Source organism: Electrona antarctica, assembly GCF_951216825.1.
Source record: "Electrona antarctica genome assembly, chromosome: 4".
Classification (NCBI taxonomy): domain Eukaryota; kingdom Metazoa; phylum Chordata; class Actinopteri; order Myctophiformes; family Myctophidae; genus Electrona; species Electrona antarctica.
Window position 1 is genome coordinate 4,126,822 of NC_136809.1, and position 20,771 is coordinate 4,147,592.

At 44.3% G+C, this 20,771-nt stretch overlaps 1 protein-coding gene across 1 annotated transcript in view; it reads right to left on the bottom strand.

The window, feature by feature from the left end:
- Positions 1-20,771, bottom strand: part of LOC306922488 (myosin-11-like) — a 46,828-nt gene that overhangs the window by 15,802 nt on the left and 10,255 nt on the right. The window contains 10 exon segments of the mRNA XM_079500130.1: positions 400-648; positions 2,556-2,708; positions 2,855-2,959; positions 8,166-8,372; positions 10,483-10,627; positions 11,747-11,959; positions 12,985-13,156; positions 16,220-16,343; positions 18,505-18,642; positions 20,108-20,314. Coding sequence (XP_079356256.1) covers positions 400-648; positions 2,556-2,708; positions 2,855-2,959; positions 8,166-8,372; positions 10,483-10,627; positions 11,747-11,959; positions 12,985-13,156; positions 16,220-16,343; positions 18,505-18,642; positions 20,108-20,314 — 1,713 coding nt within the window.

The window sequence follows — 20,771 nt, forward strand, 5'->3', positions numbered from 1 at the left end:
CGGGGGGGGGGGCACAGGGAGACAGACGGGGGGACACAGGGAGACATGCATGGATGGAGAGGAGACAGACAGGGGGACACAGGGAGACAGACGGGGGGACACAGGGAGACATGCATGAATGAATGAACCATGGATTTGGTACTAGGTTTAGATTTAGAACCAGTGGTGGGAAAAAGTATAAATTCTGCAATGTAGAAATAGTCTGTTACAAGTTAAAATTCTAAATCTACTTGAGTAAAAGTACAAAAGTAATGGTATCAAAAATTTACTTTTAAAAGTACCAAAAGCGCGACGCGTTGTGAGTTTGTAGATCTGCTATTTTCAGCAAGTGTAAAATCAGCCAATACGACGGCATCAAGGCCAGCCAACACTGGGACAGACGTGAGGATCATCTCTAACCTGGTCAAACTTCTTCTGCTTCTTCTCCAGGTTGGAGACGTTCTGCCTCTGGTTGTCCAGGTCCATCAGGATGTCCTCCAGCTCCTGTCCCAGGCGGTTCTTGGTCTTCTCCAGCTTGTCGTAGGCCGAGGCCTTCTCCTCGTACTGGGTGCTGGCCGCCTCCAGGTCCCTCTGCAGGCGCTTCTTGTTCTCCTCCAGCTGCTCCACGTTGCCCGAGAGCTCCTCCATCTTCTTCTTGTAGTCCGACAGCTGTTGGACAGAACAACATGGATTCAGTATTCAGTACTAGTGAGGCTTGTTCTTTACAGAACAACATGGATTCAGTATTCAGTACTAGTGAGGCTTGTTCTTTACAGAACAACATGGATTCAGTATTCAGTACTAGTGAGGCTTGTTCTTTACAGAAGAACATGGATTCAGTATTCAGTACTAGTGAGGCTTGTTCTTTAGAACAGAACAACATGGATTCAGTATTCAGTACTAGTGAGGCTTGTTCTTTAGAACATGGATTCAGTATTCAGTACTAGTGAGGCTTGTTCTTTAGAACATGGATTCAGTATTCAGTACTAGTGATGCTTGTTCTTTAGCTAAACAGAAGAACATGGATTCAGTATTCAGTACTAGTGAGGCTTGTTCTTTAGAACATGGATTCAGTATTCAGTACTAGTGAGGCTTCAGTACTAGTGAGGCTTGTTCTTTAGAACATGGATTCAGTATTCAGTACTAGTGAGGCTTGTTCTTTAGAACATGGATTCAGTATTCAGTACTAGTGAGGCTTGTTCTTTAGAACATGGATTCAGTATTCAGTACTAGTGAGGCTTGTTCTTTAGAACATGGATTCAGTATTCAGTACTAGTGAGGTATTCAGTATTCAGTACTAGTGATGTACTAGTGAGGTATTCAGTACTAGTGAGGCTTGTTCTTTAGCTAAACTGAACAGTAATGCTGAGACTTTTGTTGTTGTTGTTGTGAACTGAACCCATTCAGGCCTGACGTCGAAATTTAAAAAAAAAAAGTTTTCTAAATCATGACAATTTTCGGAAAGATTTGAGGCACATTTTAACGATTTTTCAAAAATAGCAGACCTACAAGTTCATAGCGCGCCACTCGGTGGCGCGCTATGAGCTTGTAGATCTGCTATTTTTCAATAGCTAAATTATAACAATGTTTAAAACACCAAAAGGGGTTCCCGCCCCAAAATGGGTTAATGGTTAATGTGGTTAAACGCTAACGTGACATGGATGCGTTCCAGGTCTCAATGGATTAAAATCTGTCACAGCAAAACATCAAATAAAGAAAGAATTGACACACTGTAAAAAGGCCTCCTGCCTTTACACACTGGCCAAATGAAATGACTGTTATATGCCTACAACAGCTCGTTTCGAGGAAGCAATCTGATTGGTTGAAACAGCCATCTAGCCGTGTTTAAACAAGCATGATGGAATGCCTAATCAAAACATAAAAATCGGCTGTGCTGAGTCTCGCTGCTCTCCCAGAGAGGGTAGCTAGGCTAGCAATTTTCTAGGGACTTTTCCGGTCGTAGTGGCTACATCTGTCATTAAGAAAGTTCTTTTTTTGGCGAATATCTTAGTTTTAATGAAATCGGTTTGACGTGTTTTTTGTTAAGGGTAACTGTTGTATAATTGCAATATTACACTCAAGGTTGTGCTTCTTTACAGTCATTAATCTGCACTGCTTACGGAACTCGCCGAGGCGTGCCATTAATGACAGTAAAGCACACCCTCTCGTGTAATATTGCTTAAGTACACTCCTTGAGAGAATAAGGTACTCCTTAGAAAACAAAGAGAGACAATTTGCTAAGGTTTGGCTGCCCGTCGTCCTTTACCTGAATAGAATCACCTAATGGACAAGGATACCATCGATGTGGTCGACTGTCTATCATCACCACTTCTAGTGTTGTTTTGGTTTTTCATCTCACTACTCTATTTTATGTAATGTCTCTGAGCAGTATGGGTGGGAGGCATTGAGCGTTTTATTTTCCTTTCCTTGATTTTATCTTTCTTTTCTTTTTTCCTCTTTTTGTTTTTCAAAAAAGAATGTACAAATTGTATAATACTAGTCCATACCGTTGGGGGATATGACATACCCAACCCCCCCCCTTCCCCCTCTCTCCCCTCCCCCTACATCCCACCTACCTGGATGGTGAGACTGGAGACGTGTCTCTCCACGTTCCTCTTGGCCTCCACCTCCTCGTCCAGCTGCTCCTGCAGGCTGTTCTTGTCGTCCTCCGCTTGACGCAGCTTGGTGGAGAACTGCAGCTTCTGACGCGTCTCCTCCGCCAGCAGCTCCTGTTCGCAGGGCACACGGTCAACGAACAGATCACCGCTTTAACACGAGTGCTACGCGGCAAATCTTATAGTAAAAGCTTTTAACACCAGAGACACACACAGCAACAAGTCCCTAGTAAAGCTTTAGCGAATCAGATGTCAATTACCTGTCCGTCTTGCACCTGGGAGGACAGGCTGGCCACGTCTTTGCTGAGTTTGACGTTCTTCACCTCGGATTCGTTCAGGAGGTTCGTCACGCTCTCCAGTTCAATCTGCACGGTGGAGGAGGAAGAGGAGGGAGGAGGAGGAGGAGGAGGAGGAGGAGGTGGGGGAGGAGGAGGAGAAGAAGGAGGAGGAGGAGGGAGGAGGGAGGAGGAGGGAGGAGGGAGGAGGAGGGAGGAGGAGGAGGAGGAGGAGGAGAAGGAGGAGGAGGAGGAGGAGGAGGAGAAGGAGGAGGAGGAGGAGGAGGAGAAGGAGGTGGGGGAGGAGGAGGAGGAGGAGGAGGAGGAGGAGGAGGAGGAGAAGGAGGGAGGAGGGAGGAGGAGGAGGGAGGAGGAGGGAGGAGGGAGGAGGGAGGAGGAGGAGGAGGAGGAGAAGGAGGAGGAGGAGGAGAAGGAGGTGGGGGAGGAGGAGGAGGAGGAGGAGGAGGAGGAGGAGGAGGAGGAGAAGGAGGTGGGGGAGGAGGAGGAGGAGGAGGAGGAGGAGGAGGGAGGAGGAGGAGGAGGAGGAGGGAGGAGGGAGGAGGAGGGAGGAGGAGGAGGAGAAGGAGGTGGGGGAGGAGGAGAAGGAGGAGGAGGAGGAGGAGGAGGAGGAGGGAGGAGGAGGGAGGAGGAGGAGGAGAAGGAGGTGGGGGAGGAGGAGGAGGAGGAGGAGGGAGGAGGAGGAGGAGGAGGAGGAAGAGGAGGGAGGAGGAGGAGGAGGAGGAGAAGGAGGTGGGGGAGGAGGAGGAGAAGGAGGGAGGAGGAAGAGGAGGGAGGAGGAGGAGGAGGTGGGGGAGGAGGAGGAGGAGAAGGAGGAGGAGGAGGAGGAGGAGGAGGAGGAGGAGGAGGAGGAGGAGAAGGAGGTGGGGGAGGAGGAGGAGGAGGAGGAGGAGGAGGAGGAGGAGGAGGAGGGAGGAGGAGGAGGAGGGAGGAGGAGGGAACGCCAACATTACAGACGTGGCGTTTGAGAACATGTCCTGCCGCTGGCAGTTCAGTAGAACCCTAGCCTCGGAAACACAGACGTTTTTATTTCCAGGGAAGAAAAAAAAAAGTCAGGGACAGAGTCCACTTCAATTCGGCATACAGTAGCGCAAACGTCGCTCACTCTGCTGATTTTTGATCGTCTGCACAAAGAAAATCTCAAATTTGTCACGGACAAGACGGACAAAATTTTTCTCCATTTCCTAAAAAGTAATGATTCTTTTTGGACATAAAAGATTTCAGGCCGACGGTGACGCTGTCGGTGACCAGTGTTGATTTTGTCGACTAAGACTAAGACGAAAAATGTTCGTCGACTACCTTTTTTCACTGACGAAAACGAAATTGAAACTAAATGAAAACTAAGCTATTATGACTAAAACTATAAGCTCAATGTATTGACAATTTCGTCAACAGATAGAAACTAGACTAAAATGTTAGGAAGGGACTAGTGGACAAGAGATTCAGTCATTTTACACTTGCTGAAAATAGCCGATCTACAAGCTCACAACTTGAGCTTGTAGATCGGCTATTTTCAGCAAGTGTAAAATAGTCCGGCGGCTTAGTGAAAGGATAGTGCAATTGCGGATAAAATCGTATTTTTTTGCATGATGGTTCGTTAGGGTCAGTTATTGAATTTTAGCCTAGGAGCCCTTGTCAAATATCTATTTTAAATATCAAATTGCAAGACATTATCAATGCAATATGTGAAATCCGCCTAGTATTTTTCAGACTATATACATCATAAAATGATCAGATTATTTCCAAATGTGATAAAGTTGACTTATTGACATTATTAAAGTCACATAACATGAAATATCATCAATAACACCTTTATTGCAATGAAGAATACATACAAATGAACTATAACTCGACCGGCCATCGGACGGTCTCGCGCCACACCATCCAGGTGGCCAGTTGTCCGGGTGGCCACTTGTGCAGGGTGCCCACTTGTTCAGTCAGACTACATTTTGGGTGCGGTACTGAACCATACTGTAGCGTACTGTACTGTACCGTACTGTACAATACTGTACTGTACCAGACTGCACTGTACTGTACTGTACTGTACCGTACTGTACTGCAATGTACCATACTGTACCGTACCGTACTGTACTGCAATGTACCATACTGTACTGTACTGTACTGTACTGCAATGTACCATACTGTATGTTACTGTACCATACTGTATGTTACTGTACCGTACCGTACCATACTGTACTGTACCATACCGTGCTGCTGTGTGTGCGTGTGTGTGTGTGTGAAGTGAAAAGGGGAGGGGTCGGTGAATGTGGAAATTGTGATATAATTTGCGTCACAGCAAAATGTTGCACAATAACAGTATGGCACACAAAAGCAATATTTGTACAATACATATGACAGGTGAGCGGAGGCAATGTAGTGCAGATGGATTCCTGTGGCATGTAGAATTTGTTTGTGCTTCTTCTGTCGTATATGTCCTTAGACCTTCAGCTCCATTGCAGCAAGCCAGTCCAGTGTGTCATTGTCTAGGTCAATTAAGCCTTGATCACTATTTGGTGGCCGGTATGTGGGGCAGCTGGTCAGCACGTGTTCCACAGTCTGTAATGGATCCCCACATTCTCAGTGGGCACTTTCTGTGAGACCCCACTTCTGCATGGATGCACCAAAGCGTCCCACACCCGTCCTCAGGCGGTTGAGGGTTGTCCACTCCCTGCGGGGGAGGCGCTGGCCAGGAACATCTGTGAGATCCTCAATGTAGTAGTGAAGCCTGGAAGGATCTGCTGCCTTCCACTGGTCCCTCCATCTTGCCTTCACCCAGGAAGCCTTGGAGGTGTCGGCTGGTGTTGTGCCGAGCTGTTCCTGGGCCTGTGTGGCAAAGGGCCGTCGACCATGATGTTGATTTGGCGAGTTGCTTCCCTTTTGTAGAGGTGGAACATTGTTGCTACAGTCTTCTCAACACTGAGCTTGAGGCGGCAGTCCTTCAGGTATGAAGAAAGGGTGTTCATGTCCTCCGAGAGGCCTTCCCCTATACTGCTTCCCAGGATGGCTTGCTGAGCAGAATTGCCAAGTTTCGTAGGAGAAGCCGGACGGATAAATATATTGGTTTGCTCCCCCTTTCCATTATAGTACAAGGATATGCATCATAGTGTGAAACATGTTATAGAGCTGTGCTTTCTGCCTAGCTGTCACAATTGCATTTACAAAGTGGGGAACAGTCCAAATTTGTATTACTGCATTTTCAGGTACTACACTACAGTCACCTTTACAGGTGCATCTGATCAGCTCTCATCAAGCTCTGGAAACCTCTGGAATGGTCAGCCAAACTGGCACCCATGACCCTTCTTCCTTAACCCACCCATAGTTCTGTGGAGAAGGAATCACTTGGTGGCTTCGTGTGCTGGTGGCCCAGATGCCCGCTTGGTAGACTGCAATAGCCTAGGCCCTAGGGGAACCCAAATCTCGAGCCCTGCCTATGTTTCACGCATATTCCGGTTGTGACACAACATATGCCTTAATAGCCGGGGAGCCAGTCACCCAAAATTTGAGAGGACCTGTGATGTCATAACATACTTTTTATTTGTGTTTTTTTTCTATTCATTTGGTCAGAGCAGACCTCTCATTCTGTGTTCCTTAATGACCAAGTTCATAGAAAAAACACAAATAAAAAGTATGTCATGACATCACAGGTTCATCTCTATTCCCGCTCCCCGGCTATTAATGGAAAGGGTAAGAAGTCAGCTTGGCGGACCTGGCAAGCCTATGATGCTGCCTGCGACAGAAACATTCGTCAATCTGGCAAAGCATCCCTTCCAGCAACTAGATGTTGACTGCCAGCACTTCCGGGAGCTTGAAAGACTGACAGTAATTTTGTACGACAAATCCAGTCCTTTGAGCTCCATCAACGAAAAAAGAAAATAACTCTTCTGTAAACAAAATCGAACGATAGAGAAATTACCTCCCACCCAGGGTGCACTCACATGTGAAACGGGCAGTCTACCAAGCAGGCATCTGGGCCACCAGCACACAAAGCCATCAAATGATTCCTTCTCCACAAAACTATGGGCCAAGGAAGAAGGGTCATGGGTGCTAGTTTAATGACCATTCCAAAGGTTTCCAGAGCTTGCAGAGAGCTGATCAGATGCACCTGTAAAGGTGATGTATACCTGCCAATGCAGCAATGCAAATTTGGACTGTTCCCCACTTTGCAAATGCAATTGTGACAGCTAGGCAGAATGCGCACAGCTCTATAACATGTTTCGCACTATGATGCATATTCATTTGTATTCTTCATTGCAATAAAAGGTGTTATTGATGATATTTCATGTTCTGTGACTTGTATATGTAAAAATAAGTCAACTTTATCACATTTGGAAGTAATCTGATCATTTTATGATGTATGTAGTCTGAAAAATACTAGGCGGATTTTCACATATTTCACATATTTCATTGATATTGATAGTCTTGCAATTTGATATTTAAAATAGATATTTGACAAGGGCTCCTAGGCTAAAATCCTTTAGCATGACATAAAGAAGCCTCATACAAAATGTGGCGCTTTTATCCGCAAGTGCACTATTCTCCTAAAAAAGTGCACTAAGCCTCTGGACTAAAATGAGCCATTACGTCTAAAATACATTTTGTCGACTAAAACTAGACTAACACTAAAACATTCCAGGTGACTAGAATATGACTAAAACTAAATTAAGTTTCATTCCAAAGACTAAACTAAAATAGAAATTTGCTGCCAAAAACAACGCCGTCGGTCGGTGAAAGTGAAACCAGTGTTGTTTTCGTCGACTAAAACTAAGACGAAAATTATTCGTCGACTACCTTTTTCCACTGACAAAACCTAAATGGAAACTAAATGAAAACTAAGGTGTGATGACTAAAACTAAGACTAAATATACTGACAATTTAGTCAACAAATAAAAACTAGACTAAAATGTTAGGAAGGGACTAGTGGACAAGAGATCCAGTAAGTCATTTTACACTTGGTTGCATGCTGAAAATAGCTGATCTACAAGCTCACAACGCGTTGCAGCGCGACGCGTTGTGAGCTTGTAGATCGGCTATTTTCAGCAAATGTAAAATCAGCCATTATGACGGCATCAAGGCCTGCCAAAACACATTTTAGTCGACTAAATCAACTGTAGATTTAGTCGACTAAAATCTCATGACATTTAGTCGACTAAAACTAAACTAACACTAACACATTCCAGGTGACTAAAATGTGACTAAAACTAAGTGAAAACTATTCAAGAGACTATGACTAAAACTAAAATAGAAATTTGATGCCAAAAACAACACTGGTGAAACTCACGGTGATCTTGGAGCAGCGCTCTCCCAGCTCCGCCTTGTGCTTCTCGCTGTCGGTGAAGCGTGTCTGCAGGTCGTTGAGCTGACCTTCGACCTTCTTCCTCTTGTTCTCCACGTCCTGCTTGGACTGGTTCAACGAGCGCACCTCGATGGTTAGATCCGACGTCTCCTTCTCCAGCGCCTGCTTGGCCTTCTCCAGGTTGGACTTCACCTGAGGAAGGAAGTATAACGTCACGGCCGTCAGTTGTTTGGTGGTTTTTGAGTGGTGCAACCACTCCTATAGACAGCTATGTATGGGTGTGGCTGTTTCTGTCCCCGTGTCTGTCCCTGGCTGTGTCCGAGCACGAAAATAGCGTTATAGCGTTTGTTCACCACCACCAAGTGTCACTGTTGCACAGCCTAACACACAGACACACACAGGCCAGGGAGGAGGGCTTGTACAGTACAGTACAGTACAGTACGGTACGGTACGGTACGGTACGGTACGGTACAGTACAGTACAGTACAGTACAGTACAGTACAGTACAGTACAGCACAGCACAGCACAGCACAGCACAGCACCGCACCGCACCGCACCACTCCAGACAGGTCTGACTACAGAAAACTACAGAATGAAATGAAACATGGGCAGGTTGTGATGCGATGCATTGTGAGCTTGTAGATAGACGATTTTCAAGTGTCCGAAAAGTGGTTGACGTATGTTATGTAATCAAAATATGCAAATCGTCACAAATTAGTTACTTTACCTGAGTTACATTTTCTGATAGTTGTACTTGAATGTAACTAGTTATAGTAACTACGTTTTTTAAATAGTTGTAGTGGAGTAAAAGCACAATATTTGCCTCTGAGATGTAGTAGATGTAAAAAGTAAAGAACTGGAAATTTGAAATACTCAAGTAACGTACAAATAGAGCACCGAAGTCTGACGTCAATATCGGTAGAGGGCGCAAATACACGGGTTCATGTACTTTTTATTTGCATTGTAATCCCCATAGGGGGGATTTTAGATCGCCTCATATAAGAACTGTGTTTGAAAAATAAACATGTCATCCCGGCCGTTTCACTCATATGGATATGAAGAATCAACTGACTGAGAGAAAACGCTATTGTTACTGCTACTGAATTAGTAATTTTTTCGCTAGAAACAGACTGCATGAGAGACTGACTGTTGCAAACGATACAGAGACACCTCCCTGACAATAGAGCAGAGACAGCTTGTTTATTTTTGGACCACAACGCTTATAGTAGACGATATTAAGATCACCCCATGTTATTCTCCATAGAGAAATGACTCCTGTGAACCAGGGGAATCGAGGGGATGAGCGAGTGACGTCAGGACTTCGGCGCTCTATACCCCAAAAATTGTACTTTAAGTACAGTAATTTACTTGAGTAAATTGATTGATTTGATTGTTGAAAATTCTATTCACAGTGTGCAGAATGGGTACCTTTAAACAGAAAGCACAAGTCAATACAACAACTGTGGACGACACCATGACAAAGCATTACACTTGTTTACAACAGGGTCCACCATCTTCAATTCATCAGAGTATCAAATGTACTTGTTACTTTCCAACACAACAAGGTGTAACGGTAACGGGGGAACCTACTCGTTTGGACTGCTCCAGCTGGTCTGTGAGCTCTGTTAGGGTAAACCTACTCGTTTGGACTGCTCCAGCTGGTCTGTGAGCTCTGTTAGGGTAAACCTACTCGTTTGGACTGCTCCAGCTGGTCTGTGAGATCTGTAAGGGTAAACCTACTCGTTTGGACTGCTCCAGCTGGTCTGTGAGCTCTGTAAGGGTAGTAAACCTACTCGTTTGGACTGCTCCAGCTGGTCTGTGAGCTCTGTTAGGGTAAACCTACTCGTTTGGACTGCTCCAGCTGGTCTGTGAGATCTGTTAGGGTAAACCTACTCGTTTGGACTGCTCCAGCTGGTCTGTGAGATCTGTAAGGGTAGTAAACCTACTCGTTTGGACTGCTCCAGCTGGTCTGTGAGCTCTGTTAGGGTAAACCTACTCGTTTGGACTGCTCCAGCTGGTCTGTGAGCTCTGTTAGGGTAAACCTACTCGTTTGGACTGCTCCAGCTGGTCTGTGAGCTCTGTGAGGGTAAACCTACTCGTTTGGACTGCTCCAGCTGGTCTGTGAGCTCTGTAAGGGTAGTAAACCTACTCGTTTGGACTGCTCCAGCTGGTCTGTGAGCTCTGTAAGGGTAAACCTACTCGTTTGGACTGCTCCAGCTGGTCTGTGAGCTCTGTAAGGGTAAACCTACTCGTTTGGACTGCTCCAGCTGGTCTGTGAGATCTGTAAGGGTAGTAAACCTACTCGTTTGGACTGCTCCAGCTGGTCTGTGAGCTCCTCCACAGCCTGCGTGTGTTTCTGCCTCATCTCCTGGACCTGGGCCTCGTGGGTCTTGTTCTCCTCGTCCATGGCTCTCTTCAGGATGGTCACCTCCTGCTCTCGCTTGGCTCTGCACGGAGGAGGAGGAGGAGGAGGAGGAGGAGGAAGGTCAATTACAAAGTGATCTTTTTACACTAGAGTGTCTGCGAGATCCTTCTGACCCATTTTGAGAATAAACAAACTGCAACGATTTACATTCATCAGGTCACCAATTTCACAGTAGGAGTGTGAGTTCACAGTAGGAGTGTAGGAGTGTGAGTGAGCGAGTGGCCGAGATTTGGGGTATTGGAATTTGGCTTAAAGGCTCTCAGCTTTCAGGAAGAAACCAAAAATACACAGGGAAGACATCTTTGAATGTTATAACCACACCTGGGAGTGAATGTTATAACCACACCTGGGAGTGAATGTTATAACCACACCTGGGAGTGAATGTTATAACCACACCTGGGAGTGGATGTTATAACCACACCTGGGAGTGAATGTTATAACCACACCTGGGAGTGAATGTTATAACCACACCTGGGAGTGGATGTTATAACCACACCTGGGAGTGGATGTTATAACCACACCTGGGAGTGGATGTTATAACCACACCTGGGAGTGGAGAGTATATATACCGGTATGTCCCTTATAGACTAGCGGTGGGACGATATGGGTTCCTCACGATACGATATATATCGCGATATTAGGCCCTCGATAACGATAATATCACGATATTCGATATATTGTGATATTTGCGATATATCGATATATTGTATGAAATTTCATCAACGATATATCACGATATCTGCAACTACAAAATACTTGGAACTGAAAAAATGCAGCATTTTGTATTCCCACAAAGCTGTTTGGAGACTTTGGACAAATCACCATCCAGTAATTCAGTACTTCTGGTTGCTGTGGGATTTGCTTTATTTTAGCTGTCATTTCCTCCTTTTCTAAACATGTTGTTCATCACTTCATTATGAACAACATTTCAAATTTCTAAAATTTGAAATGTTTTTCCGATATCGATATTTTAATAATCAATATCGATTATTTATCGCGGGAGGACGTATCGATATATACCGCCATATCGATATTTCAGCACACCCCTATTATAGACACACAACAAAACAGAAAAAGGAAAAAAATCACGGCACTCCATCATTAACATCAACACAGATTGAATTTTAAAATGCAACGGTACCTCAGCTCCTGCTGCGTGGCCGTGCTGTCCAGCGTGTCCTCCAGCTCAGACTTCAGGGCCTCCAGCTCCTCTGACAGGTCCCTCTTGGTCTTCTCGGCCTTGTTCCGCGCCACGCGCTCCGACTCCAGGTCCTCCTGGAGGTCGGAGATGTGTCCCTCCAGCTCCCGGATCTTCTTCAGGGCGTTGTTCTTCTGGGCCGTCTCGTCCTCCAGCCTGGAGGGGAGCGACGGAGCTCGTTATTGTTTTATTGATACCGATCACCTTATCGATCAGGCTTATCAAGACGGGTTCTTATCGAGCACCACTATCGAGCATTTTATATTATTTTGTGAAAAGACCTTCAAAATACGGAAGGCAATTGACCTCTTTACCAATAAAATAATATTAAAGAAACGGTTAACTGGTTAATATGTGTACCGTCACTCTAAAAGTGTAATTTTGTTTCCCCGGGCAGCGCTGCTGGTTGGCAGGTATCAATACACTTTTATTGTACTAGCATGGATGATTAGGTACATTCTTGATCGCCCCTTGTCTTGATTGTTTAAACATGACGTCATGGGCCGCTATGCTCGAAAACAGGCTTGATAAACATAGCTTATTGATAACGGGTACTCAATAAGCCCATAGCTTATTGATAACGGGTACTCAATAAGCCCATAGCTTATTGATAACGGGTACTCAATAAGCCCAAAACGTATTGATAACGGGTACTCAATAAGCCCAAAACGTATTGATAACGGGTACTCGATAAGCCCAAAACGTATTGATAACGGGTACTCAATAAGCCCAAAACGTATTGATAACGGGTACTCAATAAGCCCAAAACGTATTGATAACGGGTACTCAATAAGCTTGTTATTGGATGTTATCGGTATGGGTTGTGGAGCTCCATCTCTACTGGAGAGGGAGAAGGAGAAGAGCGGGACGGGTCGCAGGGTTGTTTTTGGCAGCAAATTTCTATTTTAGTTTATAGTCATATTCTAGTCACCTGGAATGTTTTAGTGTTAGTCTAGTTTTAGTCGACTAAAATGTCATGAGATTTTAGTCGACTAAATCTACATTTAGTCGTAATGGCTCATTTTACACTTGCTGAAAATAGCCGATCTACAAGCTTGCGCTGCGACGTGTTGTGAGCTTGTAGATCGGCTATTTTCAGCATGCAACAAAGTGTAAAATGACTTATACTGGATCTCTTGTCCACTAGTCCCTTCCTAATGTGAGACAACGCTGCGTCTCACCTGGCCAGGGCGTTCTGTAGCTCCTCCTCCTTCTTGGCGAGCTGCGCTTTGAGCTCGGCGACCTGCGCCTGGAGGTCGGCGATCTGCTCCTGGAGGTCGTTAGACTCCGCCTCCAACTTGCGCTTGGCCTTGTCCAGTTCCTGACGACCCTTCTCCTCCTTCTTCAGACGGACTGTAAATGTACGGCATGCGGTCAGTCTGACATGAGCTACAACTCTGTAAATGTACAGCATGTGGTCAGTCTGACATGAACTACACTGTAAATGTACAGCATGTGGTCAGTCTGACATGAACTACTCTGTAAATGTACAGCATGTGGTCAGTCTGACATGAACTACACTGTAAATGTACAGCATGTGGTCAGTCTGACATGAACTACACTGTAAATGTACAGCATGCGGTCAGTCTGACATGAACTACACTGTAAATGTACAGCATGCGGTCAGTCTGACATGAACTACACTGTAAATGTACAGCATGTGGTCAGTCTGACATGAGCTACAACTCTGTAAATGTACAGCATGTGGTCAGTCTGACATGAACTACAAAACTGTAAATGTACAGCATGTGGTCAGTCTGACATGAGCTACACTGTAAATGTACGACATGCGGTCAGTCTGACATGAACTACTCTGTAAATGTACAGCATGTGGTCAGTCTGACATGAACTACTCTGTAAATGTACAGCATGTGGTCAGTCTGACATGAGCTACACTGTAAATGTACGGCATGCGGTCAGTCTGACATGAACTACACTGTAAATGTACAGCATGTGGTCAGTCTGACATGAGCTACATCACTGTAAATGTACAGCATGTGGTCAGTCTGACATGAGCTACACTGTAAATGTACAGCATGTGGTCAGTCTGACATGAACTACACTGTAAATGTACGACATGCGGTCAGTCTGACATGAGCTACATCACTGTAAATGTACAGCATGTGGTCAGTCTGACATGAACTACACTGTAAATGTACAGCATGTGGTCAGTCTGACATGAGCTACATCACTGTAAATGTACAGCATGTGGTCAGTCTGACATGAACTACTCTGTAAATGTACAGCATGTGGTCAGTCTGACATGAGCTACACTGTAAATGTACAGCATGTGGTCAGTCTGACATGAACTACACTGTAAATGTACAGCATGTGGTCAGTCTGACATGAACTACACTGTAAATGTACGGCATGCGGTCAGTCTGACATGAACTACATCACTGTAAATGTACAGCATGTGGTCAGTCTGACATGAACTACACTGTAAATGTACGGCATGCGGTCAGTCTGACATGAACTACATCACTGTAAATGTACAGCATGTGGTCAGTCTGACATGAACTACACTGTAAATGTACAGCATGTGGTCAGTCTGACATGAACTACTCTGTAAATGTACAGCATGTGGTCAGTCTGACATGAACTACACTGTAAATGTACGACATGCGGTCAGTCTGACATGAACTACACTGTAAATGTACAGCATGTGGTCAGTCTGACATGAACTACAACTCTGTAACACTGCATGAAAAGAGGAGTTAACTGGCAATTATGGGCACTAGATTTGCCCGTAAACCTCAAGTTTAGCAACATATACAGTTAATATACGGTAATATACAGGTGTGATGGTACATATACAGTTAATATACGGTAATATACAGGTGGGATGGTACATATACAGTTAATATACGGTAATATACAGGTGGGATGGTACATATACAGTTAATATACGGTAATATACAGGTGTGATGGTACATATACAGTTAATATACGGTAATATACAGGTGTGATGGTACATATACAGTTAATATACGGTAATATACAGGTGTGATGGTACAATTCGGGAGTTTACCGGAGTTTGTTGGAAAGTTTAACGGGAGTTTCCTGTAATATACACATCCGTATTCGATGCTTTTTGCGCAGTGTATAAGGTACAGCATGTGGTCAGACATGCATGAGCTACATCATGTCAAGGACCCCCAAATTGACACTAATTAGCCCCGCGGACCCCCATAAGAGAAGAATTTTACGGCTCTAGCAGTGATTCTCAACCCGTTTAATTTCAAGGACCCCCAGTTTGAGATGCATTAGTCTACAGACCCCCATTTAATGGCATTTCTATCTCTGGGACCCCAATTTATATTGTAAAATCAAACTTAATGTAACTCTGAGTGTGTACAAAATGGAACCAAATGGACCCGTTAGTGAACCACTTTCAACGGGAATGTATAGGCGAACATTTTCTCTTTTCGCAAAAATAGTGGACCTACAAGCTCTCAACACGTCACCTGATGACACGTTGAGAGCTTGTAGATCAACTATTTTCACTGTTTTAGAAGTGGGGCTGAAGTGGTAACTTATTTTTTGCCACCGCCTATTTCTTTCTGAAATGACGCCTCTGAAGAAGGAAACAAAGCTAAAAGTAAACTGCAGCTTAATGAGGATTATTTCTGGACCAAACCGGCTCAGTGGCCTTGTGGTTAGAGTGTCCGCCCTGAGACTGGGAGGTCGGGGTTCAATCCCCGGCCGGGTCATACCAAAGACTCTAAAAAATGGGACCCAGTGCCTCCCTGCTTGGCACTCAGCATCAAGGGTTGGATTGGGGGTAAGTCCCTGCGACATACTAGCGTCCAGGGGGTGTACTTGTACATCAAGCTGCCTCACGCTACAGAAACAGGAGATAGGCTCCTGCCCCTATGGGCCTCATGGCTACAGAAACAGGAGATAGGCTCCTGCCCCTATGGGCCTCATGGCTACAGAAACAGGAGATAGGCTCCTGCCCCTATGGGCCTCATGGCTACAGAAACAGGAGATAGGCTCCTGCCCCTATGGGCCTCATGGCTACAGAAACAGGAGATAGGCTCCTGCCCCTATGGGCCTCATGGCTACAGAAACAGGAGATAGGCTCCTGCCCCTATGGGCCTCATGGCTACAGAAACAGGAGATAGGCTCCTGCCCCTATGGGCCTCATGGCTACAGAAACAGGAGATAGGCTCCTGCCCCTATGGGCCTCATGGCTACAGAAACAGGAGATAGGCTCCTGCCCTATGGGCCTCATGGCTACAGAAACAGGAGATAGGCTCCTGCCCCTATGGGCCTCATGGCTCGGCTAGGCTACTACTACTATTTCTGGACCAAAGGGTGATTGTGATAACTGGAACTACAGTAACTGTAACACGTGTCATGAGATTTATCTGAGCCCATTTATCACGTTATGGATGAATGAAAGGCACTTACCCTCCAGTTCAGAGATCATGGACTCGTGTTTATTCTTGAGCTTGGTCAGATTCTTGGATTTCTCCTCCTCCTCGGCCAGATTAGAGCTGAAGTCTGCGATCCTCTCCTCCATCAGTTTTCTCTCCTGCAGATAGAGAACAAAAAAGGCCCCATGATCTTCACTTATTAGGATATAATATACCCAACCACCCATACAAACGGAATAATACAGATGTATTAGGATATAATATAATATACCCAACCACTCATACAAACGGAATAATACAGATGTATTAGGATATAATATAATATACCCAACCACTCATACAAACGGAATAATACAGATGTATTAGGATATAATATAATATACCCAACCACCCATACAAACGGAATAATACAGATGTATTAGGATATAATATAATATACCCAACCACCCATACAAACGGAATAATACAGATGTATTAGGATATAATATAATATACCCAACCACCCATACAAACAGAATAATACCGATGTATTAGGATATAATATAATATACCCAACCACTCATACAAACAGAATAATACAGATGTATTAGGATATAATATAATATACCCAACCACTCATACAAACGGAATAATACAGATGTATTAGGATATAATATAATATACCCAACCACCCATACAAACGGAATAATACAGATGTATTAGGATATAATATAATATACCCAACCACCCATACAAACGGAATAATACAGATGTATTAGGATATAATATAATATACCTAACCACCCATACAAACGGAATAATACAGATGTATTAGGATATAATATAATATACCCAACCACCCATACAAACGGAATAATACAGATGTATTAGGATATAATATAATATACCCAACCACCCATACAAACGGAATAATACAGATTTATTAGGATATAATATAATATACCCAACCACCCATACAAACGGAATAATACAGATTTATTAGGATATAATATAATATACCTAACCACCCATACAAACGGAATAATACAGATGTATTAGGATATAATATAATATACCTAACCACCCATACAAACAGAATAATACAGATGTATTAGGATATAATATAATATACCCAACCACTCATACAAACGGAATAATACAGATGTATTAGGATATAATATAATATACCCAACCACCCATACAAACGGAATAATACAGATGTATTAGGATATAATATAATATACCCAACCACCCATACAAACGGAATAATACAGATGTATTAGGATATAATATAATATACCCAACCACCCATACAAACGGAATAATACAGATGTATTAGGATATAATATAATATACCTAACCACCCATACAAACGGAATAATACAGATGTATTAGGATATAATATAATATACCCAACCACCCATACAAACGGAATAATACAGATGTATTAGGATATAATATAATATACCCAACCACCCATACAAACGGAATAATACAGATTTATTAGGATATAATATAATATACCCAACCACCCATACAAACGGAATAATACAGATTTATTAGGATATAATATAATATACCCAACCACCCATACAAACGGAATAATACAGATTTATTAGGATATAATATAATATACCCAACCACCCATACAAACGGAATAATACAGATTTATTAGGATATAATATAATATACCCAACCACCCATACAAACGGAATAATACAGATTTATTAGGATATAATATAATATACCCAACCACCCATACAAACGGAATAATACAGATTTATTAGGATATAATATAATATACCTAACCACCCATACAAACGGAATAATACAGATTTTGTGAAATAGATCTAGTCTAGTCTTGTGTGTGTCTACGGTAGTCTAATCCTGGACCTTCTGTAGCTTCTGGTTCTGGTCCTCCATCACCAGGAGGTGTGTGTGTGTGTAGTGTGTGTGTGTGTGTAGTAGTGTGTGTGTGTGTGTGTGTGTGTAGGTGTGTGTATACGGTAGTCTAATCCTGGACCTTCTGTAGCTTCTGGTTCTGGTCCTCCATCACCAGGAGGTGTGTGTGTGTGTGTGTGTGTGTGTGTGTGTGTGTGTGTGTGTGTGTGTGTGTGTGTGTGTGTGTGTGTGTGTGTGTGTGTGTGTGTGTGTGTGTGTATACGGTAGTCTAATCCTGGACCTTCTGTAGCTTCTGGTTCTGGTCCTCCATCACCAGGAGGTGTGTGTGTGTGTGTGTGTGTGTGTGTGTGTGTAGTATGTAGTGTGTAGTGTGTGTGTGTGTAGTAGTGTGTGTGTGTGTGTGTGTATATGTGTGTATACGGTAGTCTAATCCTGGACCTTCTGTAGCTTCTGGTTCTGGTCCTCCATCACCAGGACGTCGTCCTCCAGCTTCTTGACCTTGCCCTCGCACGTGACCTTCTCCAGCTGCAGCTTCTGGCGCGCGTCCTCCTCCTCCTCCAAGTGTTCCTCCAGATCCTGAGAGTAGAACACCAGGTAGAACCCATTACACCAGGTAGAACCCAGGTAGAACCCATTACACCAGGTAGAACACCAGGTAGAACACCAGGTAGAACCCATTATCATGTGTTATCCTGAGAGTAGAACACCAGGTAGAACCCATTACACCAGGTAGAACCCAGGTAGAACCCATTACACCAGGTAGAACACCAGGTAGAACACATTATCATGTGTTATCCTGAGAGTAGAACACCAGGTAGAACCCATTATCATGTGTTATCCTGAGAGTAGAACACCAGGTAGAACCCATTACACCAGGTAGAACCCATTACACCAGGTAGAACCCATTACACCAGGTAGAACCCATTATCATGTGAACACCAGGTAGAACACCAGGTAGAACACCAGGTAGAACCCATTATCATGTGTTATCCTGAGAGTAGAACACCAGGTAGAACCCATTATCATGTGTTATCCTGAGAGTAGAACACCAGGTAGAACCCATTACACCAGGTAGAACCCATTACACCAGGTAGAACCCATTACACCAGGTAGAACCCATTACACCAGGTAGAACCCATTACACCAGGTAGAACCCATTATCATGTGAACACCAGGTAGAACACCAGGTAGAACACCAGGTAGAACCCATTATCATGTGTTATCCTGAGAGTAGAACACCAGGTAGAACCCATTATCATGTGTTATCCTGAGAGTAGAACACCAGGTAGAACCCATTACACCAGGTAGAACCCATTACACAAGGTAGAACCCATTACACCAGGTAGAACCCATTACACCAGGTAGAACCCATTACACCAGGTAGAACCCATTATCATGTGAACACCAGGTAGAACACCAGGTAGAACACCAGGTAGAACCCATTATCATGTGAACACCAGGTAGAACACCAGGTAGAACACCAGGTAGAACCCATTACACCAGGTAGAACCCATTACACCAGGTAGAACCCATTATCATGTGAACACCAGGTAGAACCCCAGGTAGAACACCAGGTAGAACCCATTATCATGTGAACACCAGGTAGAACACCAGGTAGAACACCAGGTAGAACCCATTATCATGTGTTATTAGAACCCATTATCATGTGTTATTCGTCTCATGTTAGGTGTTCACTAGTCTCGCGTTGCCAGACTGTCTCGTAATTTCCAAATGCTTCCGTCATACAGTCAACGGAAGTTCTATCATGAGTAAAATATAAAGCGGAAATGGAGCCTCCTCCCCACTTCCGTTTCATCTTTACAGTCACGCAAATTTATCCTAATATAAATCAAAATCATCTAAGCATATATAGCTTGCTGCTTAGCAGAAATGGAAATGAAAAAATAAGCTCTAAAGATATTTTAAAATATATTTTCGTATTTTCTTTTTTTTTCCAAAAGGGCACATTGCTGTCCAGAGGGCAAGGGCAGGTGGTGCTCTAGCACCCCTAGTGTCTATCTGTGCACGCCACTGCACAGACCTGCATCTGCGTCTGCATCTTCTTCTTGTCCACCAGCAGCGCCTGGGCGCGGTCCTCCTCCTCCTCCAGCCGCGCCTCCATCTCGTGGAGGATCTCCTCCAGCTCCTGCTTCTTGGTGGCCAGGCGGATACGCATCTCCTCGGCCTCGGCGTACAGCTCCGTCTCCGCCGTCAGCTGCTCCTGCAGCGCCAGCCTCTCCTCTAGGACCTGGCGGGCAGACGAGGAGTGAGATGTGCTTATTTAACCGAGGAACCTACGGTTCGGTTCAGATTATTTTCAGCACTTTTGGGCAGGGACGGCTGAAAAACAAGCCCAATTGACTGACTTCTATGTAAACCAAGATTCATTAGCCCCCCCCCTCTAAATAGCCAGCCCCCCCATAGCACCCCCAGTCATAATTTTCTGGAGCTGCTTTTGGGCAACATCATACATGACGTGTGTTACATGACGTGTCTCCCCCAGGCTGTAAGACTGCTTAACAAGCCCAAATGAACATTTCCATGGTATTACGGCCTTGTATACTGATCTGATAATGCCGCTCTAGCAAAAGTGGTGCGTCAATCATCACTTTCGTTTTTAGAGTTGTACTGATGCCTCACATACAATGAGAGAGGACAGATGAATCATTGTTTTGCTCTTACTCATCACTCACAATCGTCTCAAG